This window comes from Arachis ipaensis, chromosome B3 (genome assembly GCF_059453495.1).
Source record: "Arachis ipaensis isolate K30076 ecotype BB chromosome B3, ASM5945349v1, whole genome shotgun sequence".
Taxonomy (NCBI): Eukaryota; Viridiplantae; Streptophyta; class Magnoliopsida; order Fabales; family Fabaceae; genus Arachis; species Arachis ipaensis.
This window is the reverse complement of record NC_142438.1, coordinates 142,741,562-142,766,018: the sequence shown is the minus strand read 5'-3', so window position 1 is coordinate 142,766,018 and position 24,457 is coordinate 142,741,562. Positions and strand designations below refer to the sequence as shown.

At 38.1% G+C, this 24,457-nt stretch overlaps 1 protein-coding gene, 1 non-coding gene and 3 pseudogenes across 2 annotated transcripts; all 5 read left to right on the top strand.

The window, feature by feature from the left end:
* The first annotated feature begins 17 nt into the window (after positions 1 to 17).
* TRNAM-CAU (transfer RNA methionine (anticodon CAU)) lies at positions 18 to 102 on the top strand. Its single transcript is given in 2 exon segments — positions 18 to 55; positions 67 to 102. It is a non-coding gene; the product is annotated as a tRNA-Met (tRNA).
* A 398-nt stretch (positions 103 to 500) lies between these two features.
* On the top strand, positions 501 to 2,664 carry LOC107631657 (uncharacterized). The gene has a single exon (XM_016335173.3). The coding sequence runs from the start codon at positions 935 to 937 to the stop codon at positions 2,474 to 2,476; it is 1,542 nt and encodes a 513-aa protein (XP_016190659.1). The 5' UTR covers positions 501 to 934; the 3' UTR covers positions 2,477 to 2,664.
* A 2,309-nt stretch (positions 2,665 to 4,973) lies between these two features.
* Positions 4,974 to 24,166, top strand: LOC110270439 (uncharacterized; annotated as a pseudogene).
* Positions 8,184 to 9,101, top strand: LOC148572661 (uncharacterized; annotated as a pseudogene).
* On the top strand, positions 22,635 to 23,396 carry LOC148572660 (secreted RxLR effector protein 161 pseudogene; annotated as a pseudogene).
* Positions 24,167 to 24,457: the final 291 nt, after the last annotated feature.

Here is a 24,457-nt window from a genome sequence, read left to right as displayed (position 1 = left end):
ATTAAAAAGAATATCTTGGGGTGGTGGCGCAGTTGGCTAGCGCGTAGGTCTCATAGCTACTGAGTTATCCTGAGGTCGAGAGTTCGAGCCTCTCTCACCCCAATATACCATTTTTCATCCCCATCCAATTTTGTGTGGGTATGCGAGGCTGTGTGTTGATGAAAGCAAAATTGAAAGCGGCATCTATGATTTCATGTCAACGACACAATGTGAACACACGACATGGTTTTTTATTTTTCCTTCCTCTGTCGGCTTGGGACTTCTACTTTTGAATTTCTTCACCACATAATGAGATTGCCAAGCTACCATTTTTAATCATTTTAATGGGCTGCCACAGTTGCAGCATTCGTTATTTTCCCGCATTCTACCCTCCTTCTATTAAGCATTTATTAGATCGCATCAGTATTGCACAGCTATGATGCTATTAGCATTAATTTCCCTTCGGGCACACTCACCGCTATTATATTTATTTGAGTATACAAACCCGATTGATAAAACTAATAGTTATTGACCTATGAAATTTTTATGAGCTCGCACGAATATTTATAGTAACAAGTGGAACATTTTTTTAAGAAATCTTAAAAAGAAAAAGGGGTAAAACCGTAAGTAGCGAAGCCTGAATTGTTTGGATGCGCCATGTGATAGGTCTCTTTCCTTTCTCCTCTCCCTTTGGCAGCACACACTTCCACTCACTCTCACTCAATGGTTTCACTTCACTTATAAACAAATGCAAACTATTTATAAATTATAACCCCTTTTTTCTTCTCTCATTTGTTCTTTTTTTCTCAATCCACCAAAGCATTATAAATTCACATGTGAGTTAGAGGGTCCAAGCTCTATTACTCTATTGTTTACTAGATCTTTGACTACCTTACCACCACTACCCTCTAGATCTTGGAGGAAGCCAGTGCAGATTGGCTTCACTTCACCACCAATGGCTCAACTCATGCACTTGGACTGCAAAAAGGTACTCATATTCTCAATTCTTTTGTTCTTCTTTGTTTCTGTATGCTTCAGTGCCTGCTCACAACATCAAGTTCAGACCAAAGAAGGGTTATCTAGTAGAATTGGCAGTAGAAGATTGTTGGAGGAGCAAGATGATGATTGGGAAGAGAAGCCCTTGAAAAAGAAAAGCACTACCCAATCCCAATCCAAAAAGAACCAGACCAAGCTAACTAAGCCAACCACTACTTCTTCCAAGAATGTCAAATCTGATAACATTTCTTCCACCACCAAGAACCAAACCAAAACCATCAAATCTAATCCCCTTTCCACCAAGAACGACCAAACAAAAACACTCAAATCTAGTAGTAACATTTCTGCCAAGAACCAAACCAAAACCAAAACTATCAAATCCGAAAACCTTTCCTCCAAGAGTTCATCATCTTCTAAAACCGCATCCACCGACACTACTGGCATCAAGAAGCTCAATTCCACAAGCTCCACCTCCAACAAGAGTAACAAGCAGCTCAACTCCCCTACTATTCCCTCCTCCACTTCCAAGTTCAAGAAGCTCAATTCCACATCAACATCAAAACCTACTTCACCTTCCACTTCAAACAAGAAACCATTGGATCTTGCGAAAGCAACTAACAAAACTACAAAGTCCACCGGCACCAAGGATAAGAACAAGCAAACAAAAACAACCACCAGCCAGGCATCAGATTCAGATCAAACAAAGCCAATAATCAAGAAACCGCAGAAGGCTTCTCCTCCAACGAAGAAACCGACGAAACAACCACCACCGACAACATATTGGATGGACGAAGACGACGACGACTTCGTCTCAGAGTTCAGAGATCTGCCAAACAAGTTCCACCAGACGCTTCTCCCAGACCTCGAAAGAATCTCCACAACTTCAAAGCTTTACCTCACCAAAGCCAACAGCGAGATCACAAAAGGCTTCAAACCCTACGTCGGCAAAAAATATGCATCCACCGTAGCCACCGCACTCTCGTGCGCTTTCGTATTGATCCCATTGATCTTAGTCTCTCTCCTCTGCACACAAATCAAAGCATATTTCTCACTCCAGAAAATCATCATCTTCATCCAAGTTTATCTCTCTATCTACTTCACCATCCTCTGCGTATCGTCGTTAGTTACTGGGCTCGAACCGTTAAAGTTTTTATACTCTACTTCGCAGTCCACGTACCTGTGCCTGCAGGTTCTGCAAACTCTCGGTTACGTTTTCTATCTCTTGATGCTCTTGATGTATCTTGTTCTTGTCTTCTCCACGGAGTGTGGGTTGGGTTCTAAGTTTTTGGGCCTGGCCCAAACGTTAGTGGGCATAGCTATTGGGCTTCATTACTACGTCACGGTGTTTCATAGGGTGGTGTTGAGGCAACCTCCGAAGACAAATTGGAAGGTTCACGGGATTTATGCCACGTGTTTTCTCCTCATTTGCGTGCTTTCTAGGGCTGATAGAAGGAAAAAGGTTTACGTTGAAGATGGTGGAGGAGAAGGCAAGCAGAATTGATTAAGTAACTTGTATTATTTTTGTAATACTTCTTAATTTCATTCAATTTTAGAGAAAAGATTATAATTAAAGGTTACCGAAAGCAATAGAGCAATGAAGCAAGCTTGTTCTTCATGTGATGTACCATGCAACCATTCAGATTCGTTCTATAAAAATAAAGGCTTACTGGCAATTATATAGATTAAAAATGCCTCCTGAGGTGGACGAAAAGGGAACTGCTCTTGTCTTACTCTCTTTCATATATATATATAGTAGAATACCAGAATCAGAATCTATCTATGTGCTTTTACAATTTACTAATTTAGTAACTTTAAAAAGATTAACTTCTTGGAAGGTTATTATAGTAATTTGAAGATCCCACCGACAGTGTCCAATGCAATGCGGTGTTTTTGGGGGGGTCACGGCAAAAGCAGGTTAGCCCGAGAGCCCAGCTTCGTTCTCCTGTCCCTTTTCGCAAGGAACCCTTTCCAAGCTTGTCTTTTAGTCAAAGAAAAAGGGTTATGCTAAATGTGTCACAAAAGTATAAATATAATAATGTTTTTTTTATTCCTATATATATATATATTCAACAATAATTAATTTCTACATCTAAGTCATTTAACCAACCAAGTCCAATCAAATAATTTTGACCTAATTCACCTCCACGTGTCCTTACTTCTAACAAACTTTTGACTCAACACGCGAATATATGTAACTGCCTTTTTCATACGGATTTCGTTTCTTTTTTTTTTTAATTTTCTTAGTATTTTCTGTGTCTCGACGTTCTGTTCCATCTCCGCGTTCTTTGTGTTTCTCTTCCTTCTCTATGTTCTCTTCGTTCTCTGCGTTCTCTTTGTTCAAGTTTAATGTTCTTTTATCTGATTTGAAAATTTGGATCAAAGTTATTGAAATCAAGCTGTAAAATTAGTTTTGAACAGGTATTTCGTTGCCGAATATAATGAATGATTCAAGTTCACACCGTCAATTGAACCAGACCGAAGTGGTTTATTGTTTTGAATCGAATCAAGTGATTGAGGTATGGTTCGATTCTAGTTAATATAGTTCGTTAGTAATTTATGATTCTATAGGTCTATAATGTTGTTTTTGTCTATGAAAATTACTGTTCATAGTTAATGGTTTGAATTGAATGTAATGTAGGAGTTCTGAATCTGAGTCATTACTGTGATGAATCTATTCCGTCCTCGTTTCGGTGTACTTTTATTATAAATGGGTGTATTTTAAAAATCTTTCGATGTATTTTTTAAGTTCAGATTTTCAATTGAATCAGGGTGAATTGTATTATTGTTTTGAATTGAATTAAGCGGTGAGGTGTGATTTGAATATGGTTTGTTAGTTATTTATGATTTTGTAGTTGAATAATTTTATTTTTTCTGTGAAGATTGTTGTTCATGGTTGATGGTTTGAATTTGAATGTAATGTACGAGTTCTGAATTTGATTTTATTATTTTGATGAATTTGTTTCGTTCAAAGTTTTGGTGTATTTTAGATTCTAAGAAGGTTTATTTTGGAACGATTTCGGTGTATTTTCAGTTTTTACATGATGTTAATGAGCAACTTATTCCAAAAGTTGGAATGACTTTTAACATGTTTGAAGAAGTTGAAAAATTTTACAAAAATTATTCTAAACTTGCAGGTTTTTCTACAGAAATTCATAACACAAATAAGAAGGAAAAATGAAATTAAGAACTAATTGATTACATGTACCAGAGAGGAAAAATGAAAATCGAACATATCTCCAACTGAGAAGACAAATCCCTCGACTAGATTAAATTGTCCTGCAAGAATTTATATACATATATTAAAGGACATTGGTGTTCGGATCATTTTTTATTTCCTAGTATATGTTGGATTTCAGTCTATGTGTCTCCAATAGTCTCTGTTTATTTTATTTCATTTTTTTGTTGCCTTTTGTGTTTCAGAAACTACTGTTCTTTTGCCCTTACCAGTTACTATTTTGAGCTCAAAAATTCTTATCCAAAATCAGAGTTTGCTGTGAAAACGCTTAACGGTATGGGTGCTATTTCTTTTCTTCTAGCATTGCTGTATAATATATACATGGCAGACTTTTTCTTCGCTGGAAATTGATGACTTCTGCAATTATGTGATATGTTTTTGTCTCTCTTATTTTTTTATAATCTAATTTGGACTCATGTTGAACGGCACATCCTTTTCAAATTTAAATTTACAATAATCCATGAATGCCCTGCATTTTCCCCCTTTTTTTTCGCTGATAATCTAATGTCATTTAGGAACTACAAACAAGCAACTGCCAATTAGTTTGGTATTGCCTGTTATATGTAAATCCATGAGTAGGCTTGCCTATTATACAGTCTTAGGCATTATGTGATTTTGGTCTTATCAGATGTTAGCTAAATATACTGATCTTGTATTTTATTTCTGGTGCAGTTTTAAGTTAATTTCCTTGTTTAGCCACCTTATGAGGAGTTGATTTTGAGAGTTGCTGATTTACGGGATTTTTGTTCTGAATTTACCAAGCATGGATAAAGTTTCATCAGACTGTCCATACCCGGGGTGCTTCTTTTGTGTTATGAAGGAAGGGAATCCAAGTAAACGTAGAGCAAGTATACTGAAATTCTTTCGGGAACTTCCATCTCAGGATGATGATGGTCAGGTGCTCTCTATCAGTGGCTTGTGGAACACGACAATGGCACATCCAAATGACCCTGAGTTCATAGAGCTAGGAATTTTTGAATGCATGGCTGCTCTAATATGGAAGGGACTGAAGAATCGGTGCTGGCTTTCTCACGACCAAAATATTTGCATTCCTTATTATGCAGCTCATATAATTGGTTCCTACACAATGAATATGGAAGAATTTGCTGAAAGTGCTGTGCATGCTGGGGTCATTCCTGCTCTGGTTGAGCTTTTAAGAGGTAGATTAACTTGGGTTGAGCAGAGAGTAGCAGTACGAGCTTTAGGACATTTAGCTACATATGCCAGCACTTTTCCTACTGTAGCAAGTCATGGTGAAATTCTTGAGCTCTCCATCCAGTTAGCAATGAGTTCCCCTGGAAATAGTTTATTCGCACTTTTACCAATATGTTGATAGAAGGCTAAGTTATCATTGTGATTTGCTTACACATGGCATGGGTGGTGTTGAAATGGAGTCTAGGAAGGCTGAGGAATGGGCTAGTCAGTTGCAATGTTGGTCCCTTCAGCTGATTAACTGCTTTGCTTTCAAACCTGAATTCCTTCCTACAATATGCAAAACCGAATTTCTGATCAAACTACCTGGCATATGGGGTGGACTTGTTAATGAAAATTCACCAGCTTGTATTGGTTTATTAAGAACAATTTGTCATCAAAAGTTTGGTAGGGGACCTATTGCCAGTTGCCCCAGTATTATTGAAGCTTTATGTAATATTGCCTGGTCTTCAGATGATTGGCAGTATATGGCAATTGATTGTCTTCTATGGCTTCTTCAAGATCCCAATACATGTCACAAGGTAAAAATTTTCAGTGTAGCATTGGCAGCTCATTCTAATATGATACTTAATCACATCAATTGAGCTTGTTTGCACAGATGAGCTTTAAGAAACACAATTGGTGTCTGGGAAAGAATGCATTTGAACATGTGAATGAAAGTATATTCTTATCCCTTAAGCGTAACTTCGTTTAAATTAAAGCAAATAAATAGACAAAAGTAAAAGCCATGATGCTAAAATCTCGAGGCCTTTAATAATAATTATACTGCACTTGGCCCATGGTGCACCTTCAGACTAAAATCTATCACTACTACAATGCTTGTCTTATATCTGTTCTTTTGTGTGTGAGTGTCAAACTTTCCAATTCCTAAATTTCACTAATTAATTTCATCCTTAAGCGTAAAGGGTTAAGAAGAGTTAAGTAACAATTTTAGTATGGATATCAATTCACTTGAATGTCTAAAGGCATTGCTGTAGGGAAATAATCTTTTGAGCTTATGGTCATATGTTGGCTGCTTTAGACAAATTACTAGTTACTGTCTTCATTATCACCAAGGAAGGTGCATGGTCCTTGTCAAGTTTTTAGGACACTAATATATTTGTAAGCCAAATGCATGATAACAATAACCTTTGTCTACTGGATTATTTTTTTAACACAATTTCTCCTTATATGCCTGATGTCTTTATTTATTCAAGCACCGGTTATTTGTTTATATAATTTGAGTATTAGAAGTGGATTTCCATGTTGAATTTAAAAGTTTCCTGTGTATTATGTAGGTGATTGATAAAGTGGTTCCTGCATTAGTTGACCTTGCCGAAATTACAACTCTTGGCAACCACAAAAAGTTTGGTGATTCCATTGTTGGTGTTCTTCAGAACTGCATCCAGTCGCAGGGGTCAGGAAGAAGCTCAATTAGTGGTCGCACTAGTAAACAAATTGAGGACCTATTAAATTCAAAGTAAAGGTTAAAATGGGAAAAGAATATGCCCAAGGAAGATCTACACATTAAGCATGTTGCAGCTCTGGTGGTCAAGCTTGAAGGAAATTCTCTGTTCTCATCTGGAAATATTTCTGGAACTACATCAAAATACTCAGAAGCATTGTCATTGTGTCTGATGAGATCCAAGAAGGAGAGAGTTGTTCTATATAGTAATCGATCTCAATGCCATCTTTTGCTGTAGCAACCTTTGGCTGCTGTTGAATATCAGATTAGAGATATAGGCTGTATAAAAGTTATTCTGAGAGATATATATTTTATATAAGTTATTTTGTTTTGATATAGTTTCCATTTTTAGATATCTGATTCTGTTGTATCTCTTAGTATTAAGGGATTTTATTTCTGTACCTATGTATATATATATATATATATATTGACGCTGAGAGATGATTCTCTCAAGGGAATTCATCCAAAACACAATCCTTGTCTCACTCCATTCGTGTATTTCAAGTTGGTATCAGAGCGGGTTCCGACCCAGCTCTGGTTTCTATTTGTTTCTCTTCTTTTCCGGCTGCGATCTCTCAGCCGTGTTCCCTTTTCTCACCACCTGACACTATTAGCTGTCTCTTCATTAGAAACTATTTTTCCGGCCAAAACCTTGTCAAACATCAGACCCACTCCGAAGCAACCCCATAATCAGAACCGGAAAGCCAAGTTCGGCTTGTCCCCAAAATTTCACCACCGTCAATCGCCGCATGCGCCGACACGCGCCGCCCCTTTTCTTGCACGTGGTCCTCACGCGCCTCCACTCCAGACGCGCGTGAACGTCAAGCTCCGCTGCCCAGGCTTTTTCCGGCCCTTGTTTCCCTTCTGCAGGTGTTTTTCGGCCGTTTCTGAGTATCTGCCATCATGTCTTCTGAGGTAACCCCCGACACCAACTCCAATGGTGGCAAACCGGTTGTTCTAACATCTGTTGTTTCTGGAACTGCTATAATGACCTCTGAAAAATTGATGGGTGCCAAAAATTACCTTTCTTGGGCTGATTCTGTGGAACTTTGGTTCATGGGCCAAGGCTATGAAGACCACCTTACTAAATTTGTTGATGATGTTCACGCCGCTGACAAAACCACTTGGAAGAAGATTGATGCACAGCTATGTAATCTTATGTGGCAGACCATTGATCCACCAAAGCTGACTATGTTTCGGGCTTACAAAACTTGTAAAAAGGTGTGGGACCGTGCTAAAGCTTTATACACTAATGACATTGCAAGACTTTACCATGTTGCTAAGAAGCTGTGTAGTTTACAGCTTCAAGGAACTGATATGGAATCTTATGTTGGGGCTGTGGAAGCTATCAAGGAAGAGTTTTTGACTCTCTTTCCCTATGTGTCTAATGCTAATGACCATCATGCTCAACAGGGAAAGCTGTTTTTGGTACTTACGTTACTTGGGTTGCCAGCTGAACTTGAATCTCTTCGGTAACAAATATTGGGCACCTCACCCGTTTCTTCCCTTGAGGACGTATTTGCACGACTCTTGCAATCCGGCCCCTTTCTTGAGACCCATACTTTCGACCAAACTGCATTGGCATCCCAATCTTCTTCTCAAGTGTCCTTTCAAGTGCCCACTCGCGGCGGCCGTGGGGGTCATGGTAATGGTCGTGGTAATCGTACTCGCCTTAGTTGTACCTATTGCTATAGGATTGGTCATACTCAGGATAAATGTTATGCTCTCTATGGTCGTCCTACCAAGGTAGCTAATGTTGTCCAAACTAATGAGCCATCTGATGTTCACTCCGCCGCACAACCACAAGGGATATTTGTCTCTGGCAATGATTATGATGAGTTTCTCAAGTACTAAGCTTCAAAGCAAGCATCTACTCCCGTTGCTTCGGTGGCCCACTCTGGTAATTATCTTGCTTGTATCTCTCATTCCTCTTCTCTTGGACCATGGGTCCTTGACTCAGGTGCTTCTGATCACATTTCTGGTACTTCTTCTGTCCTCTCTAAACTTGAACACCTTGCATTTCTTCCTTCTATCACTTTGGCTGATGGTTCTAAAATTGGTGCTAAGAGAATAGGTCAAGCTACTCCTCTTCCTACATTACCTTTGAAATCTGTTCTTTACATGCCCAATTGTCCTTTCAATTTGATTTCTATTAGCCAACTTACCCGTTCTCTTAATTGTTTTGTTACCTTTTTTGCTGACTCCGTCATTGTGCAGGATCGAGAGACGGGATAAACGATTGGTACAGGATGTGAGTCTCAAGAACTGTATCGGCTTGCCTTACCCACTACTACTGTGTCTTCTGTTGCTGCTGTTGAGTCTCCGGACGTGGTCCATTATCGCCTGGGACATCCCAGCCTCTTGAAATTACAAGCTATGGTCCCGAGTTTATCTCGTCTTGCTACCTTAAAGTGTCAAACTTGTAATTTAGGTAAATATGTTCGTAGTTATTTTTCAAGTCGTGTCAATACACGAGCTGCGTCTCCCTTTTCTGTTATTCATTCTGATGTATGGGGACCTAGTCGGGTTACTTCTCATTCTGATTTTTGTTATTTTGTCACCTTTATTGATGACTTTTCTCGTTGCACTTGGTTATATTTAATGAAGGACAGATCTGAATTATTTGCACATTTCAAGCCTTTATGTTCTGTGATGAGTTTGGAAAACTCTAAATTAATATGTGATGACTAAACATTATTAAAATTAATTAATTACAAAATTATTAATCTGATTTTCATCTAACATATATTGATTAAAATAATTTTGTTACAGGTTTTAATATTGGGCCGAAAAATAAATTTCTGGTGCAAGCCCAAATTACATTCAGCCCTTGGTTTTGATAATATATGATGAATATGGCTTATTTAATTCTTTATGTTACTTGGGCCAATTTAATCTATTATGGTCACAAGTCCAAGTTGAAAATACTTTCCCATTTGCTCATTGCTTGATCCAAATTTCATCAGGAAAGCAAATGTTATAATTGGGCCAGAAATTTAATGATTATTGCAACCAAGCCCAATTCCATTTAAGATGAGAGTTCCTCATGCTTTGTCCGAATCCATGAAGCAAAGAAAAAGCCTCAATGCTTCCAACGGATTCCATTACACTTTCTGAAAGGATTTCAAAGTTAATTTAAGCATTGGGAACATAAGCAAGTGAGAGAAGATTGATTTGACTAAAGACATCATTGCTACACGCCACACTAAGAAAAGCAAAAGCAAGCTATTTTCAATTAATTAGTTTAACCACTTTGAATTGTTTTTCTTCAGATTCTCTTTTCTCTCTCATTGTTTCTTCTTCTTCGGTCATTGTCCAGGAAACAATGGAAGCTATGTTCAATTATCAAAAGAAAGAAGGAGCTGCATGTATCAAGACCATCAAGCTAATGATGGCAAGAAAATATACTAAAATAAAAATAAGCTGTGGCTAAGATTGTCACCAAACATGGATAGATTTGGTGAGGTAATCTTGGGTTCTTTATGCTCAAAAAGGAAGAAGAAGATCTCGGCCAGCAAGGGGAGATTCTTGGAGGAGATGGCTTGTCTTTGATTCTGCTCAACCACCACAGGAAGTAGCTAGAATGGCGAAGTGATGGTAGAGGCAGAGATTGAAGCAGATGAAGTCATCATCATCATGAAGCATCAAGGGCCAGAAATCCATCTTGGAGAGCAAGCCAAGGATGGAGAGCTCGGATTGATGAAGAATGATGACCAAGGAAGGACTAGAGGTAATTGCATGTTGGTTATTGCATGGTTATCTCTTCTCTCTCTGTGTGGCTGAACCGGTTTCTTGAAGGAAGAAGAAGTTGGCTTGGGTTTTTGGCTTCAAGTGTGGAGGCTTCTCTCTTCTATAAAAAGGGAGAACAACCACTGTTTGGAGCAAGGAGTTAGAAGTAAGCATTGAGAGTGCAAGGCACAGGATTCTCAGAGCTACCTAAGCTTACAGATTTTCTTCTCCTTCAATGTATTCTGTTTAGTATTTTTCTGTTTAATTTTGTCATGTCTTGAGTCTCATAGAAAAAGGCAAACAGTGAGGTTTGTATGAAAAAGCCATAGAGCAGAAAAAGGCAGAGAGTGCAAAATTAAAAGAAAAATCCATAGATGTCTTAGAGTTCCTTTGTTCATCTATGTTGTGTTTCATGATTCTGTGGGAATCCCCTTGTAAGTTGGGTTAGCACTTTACAGTTTGTAATCAGGTTGATTATAGTGAAATTCCATCATTGTTGTGATGGAGACTGGATGTAGGCTGCACTGCACTTAGCAGCTGAACCAGGATATATCTGGGTGTAATCTTTCTTCTCTCCTACTCCATTTCTGTTTTTTACTGCACAGAAGCAAAAACAAAAAATGTCTCGTGCCAAGTGACGAGACAAAATGAAAAAGTCTCGTGGCTAGGGACGAGCTAAAAACAGAAAAGTCTCCTCTAAGTCCAGCAAGCGTTAGCAAGCAAAAGGGGGCTAAGATTCAACCCCCCCTTCTCTTAGCCACTGAAACCATCAATTGGTATCAGAGCTTGGTCTCAAAGAGATCAAGCTTTGCAGCTTGGAGTAAAGATCCTCATGGCAGAAAATAGTGGCTTAAATGTGGTGTCCTATAATATGACTGAAGGTCAATCAAGCAACAGACCTCCTCTTTTCAATGGGAAAAATTATATCTATTGGAAGGAGAGGATGAAGATATTTGTACAAGCAGTGGATTACAGACTTTGGAAGATTATCCTGGAAGGGCCTCAATTTCCAACTACCACAAGTGCAGAAGGAGTAGTCACTCTTAAACCAGAAGCAAGATGGACTGAGGAAGATAGGAAGAAGATAGAATTAAATGCCAAGGCAGTAAATCTGCTAAACTGTGCTATCAGCTTTGAGGAGTACCGATGGGTATCAAGATACACAACAGCAAAGGAAATCTGGGACAAATTGCAAATCACCCATGAAGGAACCACCATTGTAAAAAAGACTCGGACAGACATGTTAAATAAAGAGTATGAAATGTTTGCAATGAAGGAAGGAGAGTCCATTGATGAACTGTTCGAACGGTTCAACTCCATCATTGTTGGCTTAGATGCTCTGGGAATTACACATTCTGAATCTGTGTTAGTGAGAAGAGTGTTGAGATGTCTCACAAAAGAGTGGGAAACAAAAGCATTAATTATTTCTGAGAGCAGTAGCTTAGATTCCATGACACTTGATGATTTGAGAGAAAATCTTCTTGCTTTTGAAAACACCTATTTGAAAAAAGATTCAAAAAAGAAAGGAATTGCTTTTTCTTCTGTGACTAACCCTCTGGATGATGAATCCAGTGATAACTCTTCTGAAAATGAGTTTGTGTTGTTTGCAAAAAAATTCAGGAAAATAGTGAAGCTTAAAGGCAAAGGCAGCAGCTCAAGGAAGATGAAGAAAGACCTGAGCAAAGTAACCTGTTACAATTGCAAGGAAATGGGGCATTTCAGATCTGATTGTCCCAAGTTAAAGAAGGAGGAAAAGCCGAAAAGAGTAAAGAAGAAGGGACTGATGGCCTCATGGGAAGACTTGGAGAATGACTCAGATGATGATGATGAAGAAACCGAAACCAAGTCACAACCATGTCTCATGGCAGATCACATAGATCAGGTAGTCTTTCATAACCCTAACACTGAAGATCTTCATCTTATGATAGACCACCTTTCTGAAAAAATAAGATGTTTTCTGCTGGAAAATCAAGAGCTTGAACAACAAATCACCATTCTTAAAGCTGAAAATAGTTTTCTTAAAGAGAAAGTAAGAGAGGCCGAAACTGTTTGTGACCTTGTTGAGGAAAATAAGCAGTTAAGAGCCCAAATTAAGAGCTGTGAAAGTAATCATTCCGTTCTTGCATATGTAGATTGTTTTAAGCAAAATGAAGAGTTGCTTAAAGAGGTTAAAAGGCTTAAGGAAGACTTAGCCAAATTCACCCAAAGTTCTGAAAATTTGAATCAAATTCTGGCTAGTCAAAAATCTCTTTATGACAAGGCTGGGTTGGGATTTTATAAATCTGAAAAATCTCATTTTGAAAACATTGCCTCATCTTCAAATGATACAAGATATCAAGACCCCACCTACTTTAACAAAACAGCAACTCCAAGATTTTGTAGGCTATGCAAACGAAATGGACACTTTCCTATTCAATGTTTCTTTGGTGAAAGAATGATTGGTGATAAAGTTTGTAAAGTTGTTTTTGATTACAATGGCTTAGGACATAGGAGATGGTTTAACGTGAAAGGATCCAAGAAAATTTGGATACCTAAGGTCACTTAAGCTTGTTTTGTAGGTGTGCCTAGCATCCAAACGGAAAGAAAATATGTGGTATATGGACAGCGGATGTTCTAGGCATATGACCGGGAAGACAACCTTCTTCATAAAGCTTGATGAATATGATGGAGGTCTTGTCACTTTTGGTGATGATGCAAAAGGAAAAATAGTGGCTGTTGGGAAAGTTGGTAAAAATTTTTCTTCTTGTATAAATGATGTTCTCCTTGTACATGGTTTGAAACATAATTTGCTTAGTGTTAGTCAATTGTGTGATTTGGGTTTTGAAGTTGTTTTTAAGAAGTTTGTTTGTTTGGTTGTTTGTGAGAAAACTGGGGATATTTTATTTGAAGCTAAAAGGTGTAACAATGTGTATGGATTAACTCTAAGGATTTAAAGGAACAAAATGTAACATGCTTTACATCTCTTGAATTTGAAAAATGGCTTTGGCATAGAAAGTTGGGTCATGCTAGCATGTACCAAATTTCTAAGCTAGTCAAAAAGAATTTGGTTAGAGGAATTCCAAACATCAAGTTTGATAAGGATCTTACTTGTGATGCTTGCCAATTGGGCAAACAAGTAAAATCTTCTTTTAAATCAAAAGATGGAATCTCAACCAAAAGGCCATTGGAGATGTTACATATTGATCTTTTTGGTCCTACTAGAACTCAAAGTTTAGGAGGTAAACACTATGGTCTTGTGGTGGTAGATGATTACTCTAGATTTGGTTGGGTACTTTTTCTTACTCATAAGAATGATGCTTTTCATGCCTTTTCTACTCTTTGCAAGAAAATTCAAAACGAAAAGGATTTAAAAATTGCCCATGTGAGAAGTGATCATGGAAGAGAATTTGAAAATCAAGATTTTGAAAAATTCTGTGATGACTTAGGAATTTCTCATAATTTTTCATGTCCTAGAACCCCCCAACAAAATGGGGTGGTTGAAAGAAGGAATAGAAGCCTTCAAGAAATGACTAGGGCTATGCTATGTGAGAATGAGATTCCTAAATTCTTGTGGGCTGAGGCTGTGAACACAGCATGTTATATTTTGAAGAACAATCATTAGAAAAGGGTTAAAGAAAACCCCTTATGAGCTATGGAAAGGAACCCCTCCAAATCTTAAGTATTTTCATATTTTTGGATGCAAATATTTTGTGCTTAATAATAAAGAAAACCTTGGAAAGTTTGATCCAAAATCCTATGAAGGAATGTTTGTTGGATATTCCACCACAAGCAAGGCCTATAGAATTTATCTCAAGGAACATAGGACTATAGAGGAATCCATACATGTTACTTTTTGTGATTCTAACTTAATTCCCAGTACTGTGATAGATAATGATTCAGATGGTGAAGAAGCTGGAACAAGCAAAGAAAATCCCAAATCTGTTCAGAATGAGGAATCTGCCAGTCCAGTTTTATCTCGTCAGATTGGAGGAGATATTTCCATTTTGTATCCTGAGCAGGCACGAGCAACTGAAATAGTGAGACCACCAGAAGTTCATCAAAGCTCTACACCTGTCCAAAAGCCTAGAGAATGGAAGTCTATGAGAGGTTATCCTCATGATTTCATCATTGGTAATCCTTCTCAAGGAGTAGCAACAAGATCATCCACCAAAAGCCAAGCCGAACCTAGCAATCTTGCTCTCTTATCACAAATAGAGCCTAACAATGTCAAACAAGCTCTTGAGGACCCATCATAGGTTAAAGCAATGCAAGAGGAGCTTGCTCAATTTGACAAGAATGAGGTTTGGACACTAGTACCTCATCCGGATGGTAAGAAAGTTACCGGTACTAAATGGGTATTTAAAAATAAGCTTGGTGAGGATGGACAAGTTGTTCGTAACAAGGCTAGATTAGTGGCCCAAGGTTACGATCAAGAAGAGGGTATAGATTTTGATGAGTCTTTTGCTCTGGTAGCTAGAATGGAAGCAATTAGATTGCTTCTTGCCTATGCCGCCCATAAAGGTTTCAAAATATTTCAAATGGATGTTAAGTGTGCTTTCCTTAATGGCTTTATTGATAGAGAAGTGTATGTGGCACAACCCCCCGGTTTTGAACAAAAAGAGTTTATAAATCATGTTTTCAAATTAACTAAGGCTCTTTATGGTCTTAGACAAGCTCCAAGAGCTTGGTATGAAAGGCTTAGTGCCGTCTTGTTGGAAAATCAATTTCAAAGGGGTACCACCGACACTACTTTGTTTATTAAAGCATCTAGTGATGACATACTCCTTGTTCAGGTTTATGTTGATGATATTGTATTTGGATCGACCAACATTTCTTTGTGTGAAGAGTTTGGAAAACTCATGACTAGTGAGTTTGAAATGAGTTTAATGGGAGAGCTTACTTTCTTTCTTGGCCTCCAAATTAAACAAACTCCTAGTGGTACTTTTATTTACCAAGGAAAGTATGCAAAAGAACTTATTAAAAAGTTTGGCCTAGAAAATTCCAAAGCAATGGGTACACCAATGCATCCCAACACAAAACTTGAAAAGGATGATGATGGTCAAGATGTGGATGAAACAAGGTATAGGGGAATGATAGGTTCACTCATGTACCTTACCTCCTCTAGACCGGACATTGTCCAAAGTGTGGGTGTATGTTCAAGGTTCCAATCCCACCCAAAAGAATCCCATCTCACGGCTGTTAAGCGCATCATTAGATATATTAAGGGAACTTGTGATTATGGATTATGGTATCCTAAATCTGATGATTTTTGTGCAGTAGGGTTTTGTGATGCAGATTTTGCGGGAGATAGAGTGGATAGACGAAGCACATCCGGCATGTGTTGCTTCCTTGGAAGCTCACTCAATATGTGGTCAAGCAAAAAGCAAGCCACAATGACTTTATCCACAGCTAAAGCATAATACATTTCCGCATCTGCATGTTGCACTCAATTAATTTGGTTAAAAACACAATTAGAAGATTACAAATTAAAAATCAATAGTATACCATTATTTTGCGATAATATGAGTGCTATAAACATTTCAAAAAATCCTGTTTTGCACTCAAGAACAAAGCACATTGAAATTAAATATCATTTCATTAGAGAACATGTGCAAAAGAGAACTATTGATATTCAATTTGTAAAATCTGAAGACCAAATTGCTGATATTTTTACAAAACCTCTCTGTGAAGACAGATTCTGTACCTTGAGAAAAAGTTTGGGAATGTTTGATTTAAGTTTCATTAAAAATTTGTGAATTTTTAACTCTGTTCAGTTTTGTCTCGTAGGTTTGGACGAGATAAAAATGCAAGCTTGATGGAGGAGCTATGATCAAGGGGGAGGAAACGCAGATTTAAATTTTCATGGGCCCCACCTAATAATTCCTGACCCCACCATGACAGTTTAGTTAGTTATTCTTTCTTTGAAAAATAAAATCACAAAATCCCTTAGATTGTCTTTTCAAATCTTGTTGGAAGAAGCATGTTGTCAAATCATATCTTTTCCTTCCAACTAATCCCTTTATTCAAGGAAAACTCCCTTTTTATCATTTTTTTGAAACTCCCATTTGGTTAATAACCGCTCCATTATGGTCATTAACTTCCCCATCATCTCTCTCCAATCCTCATTTATTGCACCACTAACCTCCTTCCACCCTCACTCTCTTTCGGCACTCACCCCTTCATATTCAACCTCTTCATTTATCCTACCATGAAAAAGAAAACTGCACTTAGGAGGAGTAGCCGAACCCCCATTCCAAAAAACCCACCTTTTTCATCACCTCCAACCCATACACATATACATCTCCATTCTACCTCCTCTTCTACTCATTCCCCTCCTTCCAAAAGAACCAAAACCATGCGCCGTAAGGTCGTTGCTAAGAAAACGTCAGGGAGAGGCAAATCTGGAAAATCCAAGGAACCAAGTGTTGAAGAGGATGAAGATGAGTCACATACCTCACCCCCTCAATCATCACCGAAAAGATCCACCCCACATGCAAGAAGCTCTCAAAAGAGGCATAAAAGTTTTGTGTTGCATGATACTAAGGAACCTGCGAATTTGGAGTCACTCGAATTCAAGAACAAGTTTCACAAACCTCATTCCCATTTTGATCCCTCTAGGTTCTACTCATGTGCGTTCTATGAATTTCACAAAGAGGTCTTGCTGAAACGACATCTCTGCCCCTCTTACTTGGTGAATCTTGAAAATTTGGCCACCAAAGGAATCAACTTTTCTTCTCTGTTTGATGCTCTGAAATGGACCCCTCTGGTTCACATTCAGAAACTGGTTTACCCGGGGTTGGTCCGGGAATTCTATGCAAACATGCGTTTGATTGATGGCTCAATCCATTCTTACGTCAAGCGTGTTTACATAACTCTCAATCCTCAAACCATAGGTGCTGCTCTTGGGTATGAAGATGAAGGACCAAAAGTTTATATGATTGATAAATGGGATGATCAAGTAGGAGTCACACAATAAGCTGTCTTGCAACACATCTGTACAAACCTTTCTGGACTAGATGGATTAATCCCAACTCACAAAGCACTCGGCCCGGAGAACTCTCTATTGCACCGTATCATCACTCATATCCTTACTCCTCAAAGTGGTTCGCACCATAGAGTAACAGTTTCTGATTCTATTATCCTATTTGCTCTCATTACTTCTACCCCAATTTCATTTGCTTATATTATGATACGTCATATGTGGGAAGCAGTAAAGAGTACTAAAAAGGATAATCTTCCATATGGCATGTTCCTCACATGTATATTTGAGTACTTTAAGGTTGATTTGTCTAATGAATCTGTTGAGAACAAGGTTTCCATGATTAAAGGAGGAGGAGTTTTGGGCAAGAAAGGCAAGCGGTCTGTTCCCTCTGAACCATCTCTCAGCGATCTGGAGAGCCGTCCTGAATCCTCAGATGTCACTCAATCAATCCGGGAAGTTCTCAAAGAGTTTCGCAACATGGCCAAGTTAATGCGTAAATCTCACAAGGCTGCCCGGAAATTGGAATATGAACAGGAAAGGGCTTGGAAGAAATGTCACGAAAGAGTTGGTTTCATGATTAAAAGCTTTGATGATGACATGGGGACAGGGGATTACGAAGATGATTCCGGTTCAGAGTTCAACCTTTTTGATGATTAATGACTGTTTCTTTACTTTTACTTGATATTGGCTCCATTAGGCTCAATCTGTTTTTTGTAGGAGCATGACTTGATACTCACTGCTCTATGATACCTTGATACACTCTTATTACTTTATTATGGATATTTTGTTGTGTTGTTCATATTTTGTGCAGGTGCCCCTTGATGACAAAAGGGGGAGGAAAATTAGTTTTCAAAATTGAAATTGATACTAATAAAACAGGGGAGGATTTGCTGAAACAGGGGATGAAATTTTCAAATTGAAAATTCATGATCTCCCTTGTTTAAAGAATGCATGTTGTTATTGCATTTGTTTCACTATGGTTACTGCTGCTTGAAAGGCATTTGGCATTTGGTTTATGATGATGTTTGACAATATTTTTATTGATCATATGAATGCCTGATTGTTGATTTATCTTGATGAACATGCTTGTATTGAAATAGGAATATTCTTATTCATCTTGGTAAACATGTTGGTTTGAAAATTTATTTTTGGCAGTTCCTTTAAACTGTGATATCTACCAGCTGCAATGTCTTTGATGTGATCATATGTGATTCAAAAAAATATTTTCCCTACTTGAATAATATGGCTCTGACATCTTGACTGGAAAATTTTTGAAATTTTTGAACAACTTTGTTTTGTGGTAATGTTTGAGCAGTAAATCAGTTTATGATATCAAATGAGTTTTGATTATCAATTTAAAACTACTCATAAATCAAGCATTTAGCATCATATAATATGCTAAATAACATTATTCTTGAAGCTTGGTTAAAATGTTACAGGTTAGTGCTTCCCTTGGTAAAATAAGCATACATCAAGGGGGAGCCATGTGACATTTAGAAAGGGGGAGAAATTCAATCTTCAAAGGGAGTACTCATACTCAATTTTTTTAAATTTCTTTCCATTTCAATTTTAATAATGTTTGTCATCAAGGGGGAGATTGATGAGTTTGGAAAACTCTAAATTAATATGTGATGACTAAACATTATTAAAATTAATTAATTACAAAATTATTAATCTGATTTTCATCTAACATATATTGATTAAAATAATTTTGTTACAGGTTTTAATATTGGGCCGAAAAACAAATTTCTGGTGCAAGCCCAAATTACATTCAGCCCTTGGTTTTGATAATATATGATGAATATGGCTGATTTAATTCTTTATGTTACTTGGGCCAATTTAATCTATTATGGTCACAAGTCCAAGTTGAAAATGCTTTCCCATTTGTTCATTGCTTGATCCAAATTTCATCAGGAAAGCAAATGTTATAATTGGGCCAGAAATTTAATGATTATTGCAACCAAGCCCAATTCCATTTAAGATGAGAGTTCCTCATGCTTTGTCCGAATCCATGAAGCAAAGAAAAAGCTTCAATGCTTCCAACGGATTCCATTACACTTCCTGAAAGGATTTCAAAGTTAATTTAAGCATTGGGAACATAAGCAAGTGAGAGAAGATTGATTTGACTAAAGGCATCATTGCTACACGCCACACTAAGGGAAGCAAAAGCAAGCTATTTTCAATTAATTAGTTTAACCACTTTGAATTGCTTTTCTTCAGATTCTCTTTTCTCTCTCATTGTTTCTTCTTCTTCGGTCATTGTCCAGGAAACAATGGAAGCTATGTTCAATTATCAAAAGAAAGAAGGAGCTGCATGCATCAAGACCATCAAGCTAATGATGGCAAGAAAATATACTAAAATAAAAATGAACTGTGGCTAAGATTGTCACCAAACATGGATAGATTTGGTGAGGTAATCTTGGGTTCTTTATGCTCAAAAAGGAAGAAGAAGATCTCGGCCAACAAGGGGAGATTCTTGGAGGAGATGGCTTGTCTTTGATTCTGCTCAACCACCACAGGAAGTAGCTAGAGTGGCGAAGTGATGGTAGAGGCAGAGATTGAAGCAGATGAAGTCATCATCATCATGAAGCATCAAGGGCCAGAAATCCATCTTGGAGAGCAAGCCAAGGATGGAGAGCTCGGATTGATGAAGAGTGATGACCAAAGAAGGACTAGAGGTAATTGCATGTTGGTTATTGCATGGTTATCTCTTCTCTCTCTGTGTGGCCGAACCGGTTTCTTGAAGGAAGAAGAAGTTGGCTTGGGTTTTTGGCTTCAAGTGTGGAGGCTTCTCTCTTCTATAAAAAGGGAGAACAGCCACTGTTTGGAGCAAGGAGTTAGAAGTAAGCATTGAGAGTGCAAGGCACAGGATTCTCAAAGCTACCTAAGCTTACAGATTTTCTTCTCCTTCAATGTATTCTGTTTAGTATTTTTCTGTTTAATTTTGTCATGTCTTGAGTCTCATGGAAAAAGGCAAACATTGAGGTTTGTATGAAAAAGCCATAGAGTGGAAAAAGGCAGAGAGTGCAAAATTAAAAGAAAAAGCCATAGATGTCTTAGAGTTCCTTTGTTTATCTATGTTGTGTTTCATGATTCTGTGGGAATCCCCTTGTAAGTTGGGTTAGCACTTTACAGTTTGTAATCAGGTTGATTATAGTGAAATTCCATCATTGTTGTGATGGAGACTGGATGTAGGCTGCACTGCACTTAGTAGCTGAACCAGGATATATCTGGGTGTAATCTTTCTTCTCTCCTACTCTATTTCTGTTTTCTACTGCACAGGGGCAAAAACAAAAAATGTCTCGTGCCAAGTGACGAGACAAAATGAAAAAGTCTCGTGGCTAGGGACGAGCTAAAAATAGAAAAGTCTCCTCTAAGTCCAGCAAGCGTTAGCAAGCAAAAGGGGGCTAAGATTCAACCCCCACTTCTCTTAGCCACTGAAACCATCATTCTGAAATTCAAAACCAATTCAAAATTTCAATTAAAAATTTACGAAGTGATAATACTCGTGAGTATTTTCCAGCACCCTTTTTGTCTTACTTGTCCTCCCAAGGCATTCTACATCAGTCGTCTTGTCCTCAAACCCCTCAACAGAATGGTGTGGTTGAGCGTAAACAACGTCACTTGATTGAAACTGTTCGCACTCTTCTTCTCCATACTCATGTTCCCCTTAAGTTTTGGGGTGAGGCTGTTCTGACTGCATGTTATTTAATTAATCGTATGCCTTTTTCTGCTTTGCAAAATCAAGTTCCATTTTATTTCCTCATGAGCACATTTTTTCTCTTCCGCTATGAGTCTTTGGTTGTACTTGTTTCATCCATGATCTTACCCCAGGCAAAGACAAGTTAATTGCTCGCTCTATCAAATGTGTTTTCTTAGGGTACACTCGATTTCAAAAGGGTTATCGTTGTTATTCTCCAGCTCTTAATCATTTCTTCGTGTCTGCAGATGTCACTTTTCTTGAGAATACCCCTTTTTTCTCTGCACCCGACATCACTTCACCTTCCATTACGGAGGTGCTTTCTGTTCCTTACTTAGATGGGCCTCCTATTCCCACAAAGCCTCTCCAGGTTTATCATCGCCGCCCATGGCCTGCAGTCCAAGATAACTCATCTCCTGAACCCGTGGTTGAAACGTCCTTGGATCCTTCTTCGGGAGTTAGCAGTAGTCCTCCTATTGCTCTCAGACAAGGTACTCGTTCCACCCGTAATCCTAATTCTATTTATAATTTTCTTAGTTACCATCATTTATCATCTTCGCACTATGCTTTTACCTCCTCTTTGTCTTCTGTTTCTATACCCAAAACAACAGCAGAAGCTCTTTCACATCCAGGGTGGCGCCAGGCTATGATTGAGGAGATGTCTACCTTACATTCTACTGGTACTTGGGATCTTGTTCCATTGCCACCGGGCAAATCTACTGTGGGTTGTCGTTGGATCTATACTATTAAGGTCGGCTCAGACGGAACCATTGATCGATTAAAAGCCTGCCTTGTGGCTAAGGGCTACACTCAAATATTTGGTTTGGACTATGGTGATACCTTCTCTCCTGTTGCGAAGATGGCCTCTGTTCATCTTTTTCTTTCTATGGCTGCCATTCGCCATTGGCCTCTTCATCAACTTGATATTAAAAATGCTTTCTTACATGGTGATCTCGAGGAGGAAGTATACATGGAGCAACCTCCCGGGTTTATTGCTTAGGGGGAGTCTTCCGGCTTAGTATGTCATTTACGCCGATCTTTATATGGCTTGAAACAATCCCCTCGAGCTTGGTTTAGTCGCTTTAGTGCTGTTATTTCTAAATTTGGCATGATTCAGAGTGAAGCAGATCATTCAGTTTTCTCCCGTCATTCTTCCTCCACGACCTCCATATATCTGGTTGTTTATGTGGATGATATTGTCATTACTGGAGATGATGATGAGGGAATCACTCAGCTAAAACAACACTTGTTTGATCACTTTCAGACTAAGGATATGGGAAAGTTAAAATATTTCCTAGGAATTGAAGTGGCACAATCTAATGTTGGGATCTGTATCTCATAGAGAAAATATGCTCTGAATATTCTTGAAAAAACTGGAATGTTAGATTCTAGACCTGTAGATACACCAATGGATCCCAACACAAAACTTAGTCCAAATCAAGGAAAACCTCTTGCAGATCCTGGTAGATATCGCATATTAATTGGCCGATTGAATTATTTGACAGTCACTCGGCCAGATATTTCATTTACCACAAGTATCCTAAGTCAGTTTCTTGACTCCCCATGCGATAGTCATTGGAACGCAGCTGTTAAAGTCCTTAGATATATCAAAGGTGCTCCAGGAAAAGGTTTGTTGTATGAAGATAAAGGACATAACCAAATTGTTGGGTATACTGATGCAGATTGGGCAGGATCTCCATCTGATAGACGTTCTACATTTGGTTATTGTGTTTTTATTGGTGGAAACTTGATATCTTGGAAGAGTAAGAAGCAAAATGTTGTAGCAAGATCTAGTGCGGAAGCTGAATATAGAGCTATGGCACTTGCCACATGTGAACTTATATGGTTGAAGCAATTAGTTAAGGAACTTAAGTTTTGTGAGCCGAGTAAGATGGAACTGGTGTGTGATAATCAAGCTGCCTTACATATTGCTTCCAATCCTGTGTTTCATGAACGGACCAAGCACATAGAGATTGATTGCCATTTCATAAGGGAGAAGTTGCAAAATGGGAAAATAGTAACAGCCTTTGTCAACTCCAACGATCAACTTGCAGATATTTTTACCAAAGCTCTCCGGGGTCCTTGGATACAATACATATGTAACAAGCTTGGTGCATATGATTTATATGCTCCAGCTTGAGGGGGAGTGTTGAATATCAGATTAGAGATATAGGCTGTATATAAGTTATTCTGAGAGATATAGGTTTTATATAAATTATTCTGTTTTTATATAGTTTCCGTTTTTAGATATCTGATTCTGTTATATCTCCTAGTATTAAGAGATTTTATATATATATATATATATATATTGACGCTGAGAGATGATTCTCTCAAGGGAATTCATCCAAAACACAATCCTTATCTCACTCCATTCGTGTATTTCAAGTGCTGCCATCAGTGATGCTACCTGTGCACTATGCCTTCATAAACCTCTCAACCGTCATGCCAAAAGCCTTTGGAGAAGAGCACAAGCTTATGACATGCTTGGGTTAGCAAAAGAGAGTTTTATTGGATGCCATTCTATTTATTAATGAATGCTCTCAATCAAATGATCCTGATCTCTCACAGAGACAAAATAAAGTTCCAGATTATGCTGAGCGATTAGTCAAGAAACAGATGCGTGCGGCTTGGTTATTTCGAGAGGCAGCTATTAAGCATGGGGGTGTCCATAGTCAAGGTGATGCTGGTGATTTATATGGCCCAGATACTGATGACTCTGAATGGGAGACGGCAAGTGAAAGTGATATAGGAAACGATGGAAGGGATGATATGGGTGAAGAGGATGACGGTGATTGGAATAATGATGACGACGGGAAAGATTATGAAAAGCTTTTGCTGAAAGGTATTCTTTACTCTATGATTCCCATGCTAATGTGCTTTCATCAATTCAATGATTTGCCATTTATATGATCCCCCTTCGTGCTTGTGATGTTGCATCATTGACATGGTTGGTCAGGACTAATATGCCAAAGAACTTGTGTTTTTGAAATGAAGTAGGAAAGCAAAGATAATATGGTATATTTTGAGTGTAAGGCGTCACCTTAGGATGTTCCCACCTGGAAAACTGTAAATCAACTTGAATCTAAATGGATCATTGTATGAAATGAAACTGTTGTATTCTTCCTTTTTAAAGTGGTAGGTTTCCTTGTGTCATATTAAATCAAATATCTGCTAATGGTGAATAAATTATTACTTCCTGCA